General features: G+C 46.0%; 1 protein-coding gene across 1 annotated transcript in view; it reads left to right on the top strand.

Annotated features, from left to right (window-relative positions):
- The window catches only part of LOC139532996 (protein diaphanous homolog 3-like), a 255,078-nt gene extending 252,414 nt beyond the window's left edge, over window positions 1-2,664 (top strand). The window contains exon 12 of the mRNA XM_071331142.1: window positions 177-2,664. Coding sequence (XP_071187243.1) covers window positions 177-472 — 296 coding nt within the window. The 3' untranslated portion in view covers window positions 473-2,664. The remainder of the gene's footprint in view (window positions 1-176) is intronic.
- The last annotated feature ends 2,336 nt before the right edge of the window (window positions 2,665-5,000 follow it).

Genomic DNA, 5,000 nt, shown 5'->3' with positions numbered 1-5,000 from the left:
TGTGTGTGTGTGTGTGTGTGTGTGTGTGTGTGTGTGTGTGTGTGTGTGTGTGTGTGTGTGTGTGTGTGTGTGTGTGTGTGTGTGTGTGTGTGTGTGTACAACTCTCATCCTGACTCTTTCACTACCCTTCTTATCCCTCTTTCTCATCTCTCCTCCTCCTCCTCTTTTCTCCGCAGAAAACACAAAGACACCTTTACAAAGGTCGAGATCCCGTCAGAATATCAATGTGAGCACGGGGGCGGCGATGGGGGCTGCTGGGAGAGGACAGAGAGGAGCGGCGCCCACAAAGGAGGCTCGTTATGACACAGAGGGACATCCGGCTCACGCTACGGGGTCTGCCACGGCCAGGAGCAGGGGCCAACTGCGTCGGGAACCTGGAGGACTCAAAGCCATAACCACCACCGGGATGGACCGAGACACGGGGAATGAGAGAGGGAGGGAGAAGGAGAGATGGACCGAGACACGGGGATGAGAGAGGGAGGGAGAAGGAGAGAGGGATGGACCGAGACACGGGGATAGAGAGAGGGAGGGAGAAGGAGAGAGGGATGGAGAATGAGAGAGGGATGGGAAGAGGGCGGGAGAGAGGGAGGGAGAGAGAGGTTGAGGTGGAGAGAGAGTCTCCATGTCCCAGCAACACCAATGGAGACTCTGATGTAGATGCTCTACTGGCCAGACTGAGGGCCTTGTGAGAGATCTATTTTCAGACACAGATAACCCAGTCACACCCAAACACCTCCACACCTGGCTGCCCCCCCACCCCCATATCTGCAGCGTTAGGACAGCCCAGCACAGCACAGGATGGGACATCCCAGGACAGGACAGCACAGGACAGGACAGCACAGGACAGGACAGGACAGCACAGGACAGGACAGCCAGGACAGGACAGCACAGGACAGCACAGGACAGCACAGGACAGCACAGGACAGGACAGGACAGCACAGGACAGAACAGCACAGGACAGGACAGGACAGCACAGGACAGGACAGCACAGGACAGGACAGGACAGGACAGAACAGCATAGCACAGCACAGCACAGCACAGCACAGCACAGCACAGCACAGCACAGCACAGCACAGGACAGGACAGGACAGGACAGGACAGCACAGGACAGGACAGGACAGGACAGGACAGGACAGCCCAGGACAGCACAGGACAGAACAGGACAGCCTCAAGGCATTATTCGGGTGTAAAAGACAAAAGTCCTTACTAAAGCTTCGTTTCTCTTTGTAGACCGTCCCCCATGAACCTTTTATAAAGGAAGTTGGCCTATTTATTCTAAGTATAACAATAAATATTATTAAAATGTTGCTTTTTGAATTAGCTTGTGTGTAGTTGTAGGAAGCTGAAGGAATATCCCGTCAATAACTCCTTAAAAGTGGACCACTGCCAAAACGTTTGTGCTTATAGCCGTATTGACCAACGTACTGTTTCCTCTGTCTAGGATGCATCGTTATTCCAATGCACTTGTACACTTTGTAGTATGCAGTGTACACTTTGTAGTATGCAGTGTACTATTTGTAGTATGCAGTGTACTATTTGTAGTACGCAGTGTACTATTTGTAGTATGCAGGGTACACTTTGTAGTATGCAGGGTACACTTTGTAGTACGCAGTGTACACTTTGTAGTATGCAGGGTACACTTTGTAGTATGCAGTGAACACTTTGTAGTATGCAGGGTACACTTTGTAGTATGCAGGGTACACTTTGTAGTATGCAGGGTACACTTTGTAGTATGCAGGGTACACTTGTTAAGTCTTAATAATTAGCAATGCACAAGTCCTGCTACAAACCAAATAGTATCAGAAGCTGTATGTGTTTTATATGTGTTCATATCAACTCAGTGTTATCACATTTACCATTTATTAACATTTATTAACATTACCCTAAAGAGATATTCTAAGGATGTGATTTAACATAAAACTAGTCCTGGAACACGTGTTTATTGAAATACATTATATTGTCTAGTCATTTATTACATGGATATTTACGTTCAACTTATGTTAATTTTTAATCTTTCTGACAAATTGCTTTGCGCTCGTCGATCATTCCTCTCCCTAACTGGGGTTTTCTAGTGGGATCTTTCTATGCAAGACATCTACATCCAAATCATTGTTTAAATCCAGAATATATCTATATATACACATTATTATTATATATATATATAGTATGAATATAAAGTAGACCTTTATCTTAATGCTGAACCATCCACATCAGGTGTTGTCTTTTTGGTGGTATTTTTTCTTTCTCTCTGCTAGTATCAACATGTTATTTGTGTTTCTGTAATGTTTTTCGTTGGTTTAGTGCGATGGGAGAAGTGGCGGTTTTATCCGGTGGCGTTTTGAGTGGGAGGAAGTTGTTTTCTCTCAGTCGGAATGTTTGTTTCTGTCGGAACTCTCGGAATCGGAATGTTCAGTTTGATTGACAGGCGTCCGTCAGCGCTCTTCACCGTCTCCACGGCGACGGCAAAGAAGATCGTTAAAATTAGACGTAGAATCATTCTCTCTCTCTCTCTCTCTCTGATCCCATTTGTTTATCTTTCTTTTCAAAATGTTCTTTAATGAAATTGTATTATCACCTTTCCTGCCTCCTACACATTATTGTTATTGTTAGAATGAAAGTATGTGTTTTTTTGTCGACCCATTTACAATAAAAAAAATATGAAATTAAAAAGGTGGGAGTGGGAGTATTTTCCTTCTGGGTAACATGTATAAAAACGCAGAACAAATTGTATTAGTTTAATAGTTTAATTTTGTAGTTCAGCTCTGCTCATTAACACATGAGCACTCATCACACACACACACACACACACACGGAGGTCCTCTTCCACTCTGAAGAACAGGTCAGTGAAACTACAATACCTGGGAGAGAGAACTCATTTTGCGCCTCATTAATTGCTGGGTATTTTCAGTAATGAAATCAGCTGTTTATTGTGTTAATGATATCAATCATAATAATCTGGGGGCGGATTCCTGTTAAAGGAGGAAGGTACATTACACACCCTGTTAAAGGACGGAGTAGGAAGGTGTTCCCCGTTCACAATCACACCATATACACCCTGTTAAAGGACGGAGTAGGAAGGTGTTCCCCGTTCACAATCACACCATATACACCCTGTTAAAGGACGGAGTAGGAAGGTGTTCCCCGTTCACAATCACACCATATACACCCTGTTAAAGGACGGAGTAGGAAGGTGTTCCCCGTTCACTAACACACCATATACACCCTGTTAAAGGACGGAGGAGGAAGGTGTTCCCCGTTCACTAACACACCATATACACCCTGTTAAAGGACGGAGTAGGAAGGTGTTCACTAACACACCATATACACCCTGTTAAAGGACGGAGTAGGAAGGTAGTCCCCGTTCGCTAACACACCATATACACCCTGTTAAAGGAGGAAGGTGGTCCCCGTTCACTAACACACCATATACACCCTGTTAAAGGAGGAAGGTGGTCCCCGTTCACTAACACACCATATACACCCTGTTAAAGGACGGAGTAGGAAGGTGTTCACTAACACACCATATACACCCTGTTAAAGGACGGAGTAGGAAGGTAGTCCCCGTTCGCTAACACACCATATACACCCTGTTAAAGGAGGAAGGTGTTCCCCGTTCACTAACACACCATATACACCCTGTTAAAGGAGGAAGGTGGTCCCCGTTCACTAACACACCATATACACCCTGTTAAAGGACGGAGTAGGAAGGTAGTCCCCGTTCGCTAACACACCATATACACCCTGTTAAAGGACGGAGTAGGAAGGTGTTCACTAACACACCATATACACCCTGTTAAAGGACGGAGTAGGAAGGTAGTCCCCGTTCGCTAACACACCATATACACCCTGTTAAAGGACGGAGTAGGAAGGTGGTCCCCGTTCACTAACACACCATATACACCCTGTTAAAGGAGGAAGGTGTTCCCCGTTCACTAACACACCATATACACCCTGTTAAAGGACGGAGGAGGAAGGTGTTCCCCGTTCACTAACACACCATATACACCCTGTTAAAGGAGGAAGGTGTTCCCCGTTCACTAACACACCATATACACCCTGTACATTATACACCCTGTTAAAGGAGGAAGGTGTTCCCCGTTCACTAACACACCATATACACCCTGTACATTATACACCCTGTTAAAGGACGGAGTAGGAAGGTGTTCCCCGTTCGCTAACACACCATATACACCCTGTTAAAGGAGGGAGTAGGAAGGTGGTCCCCGTTCACAATCACACCATATACACCCTGTTAAAGGACGGAGTAGGAAGGTGTTCCTCGTTCACTAACACACCATATACACCCTGTTAAAGGACGGAGTAGGAAGGTGTTCCCCGTTCACTAACACACCATATACACCCTGTTAAAGGAGGAAGGTGTTCCCCGTTCACAATCACACCATATACACCCTGTTAAAGGACGGAGTAGGAAGGTGTTCCCCGTTCACTAACACACCATATACACCCTGTTAAAGGACGGAGTAGGAAGGTAGTCCCCGTTCACTAACACACCAGTATACACGCTGTTAAAGGACGGAGGAGGAAGGTGTTCCCCGTTCACTAACACACCATTATACACCCTGTTAAAGGACGGAGGAGGAAGGTGTTCCCCGTTCACTAACACACCATATACACCCTGTTAAAGGACGGAGTAGGAAGGTGTTCCTCGTTCACTAACACACCATATACACCCTGTTAAAGGACGGAGTAGGAAGGTGTTCACTAACACACCATATACACCCTGTTAAAGGACGGAGTAGGAAGGTGTTCCCCGTTCACTAACACACCATATACACCCTGTTAAAGGACGGAGTAGGAAGGTGTTCCCCGTTCACTAACACACCATATACACCCTGTTAAAGGACGGAGTAGGAAGGTGTTCCCCGTTCACTAACACACCATATACACCCTGTTAAAGGACGGAGTAGGAAGGTGGTCCCCGTTCACTAACACACCATATACACCCTGTACATTATACACCCTGTTAAAGGACGGAGTAG

This window comes from Salvelinus alpinus, chromosome 10 (assembly GCF_045679555.1).
Source record: "Salvelinus alpinus chromosome 10, SLU_Salpinus.1, whole genome shotgun sequence".
NCBI lineage: Eukaryota > Metazoa > Chordata > Actinopteri > Salmoniformes > Salmonidae > Salvelinus > Salvelinus alpinus.
The sequence above is the reverse complement of the archived record's forward strand: the minus strand, read 5'-3'. Positions and strand labels throughout refer to the sequence as shown.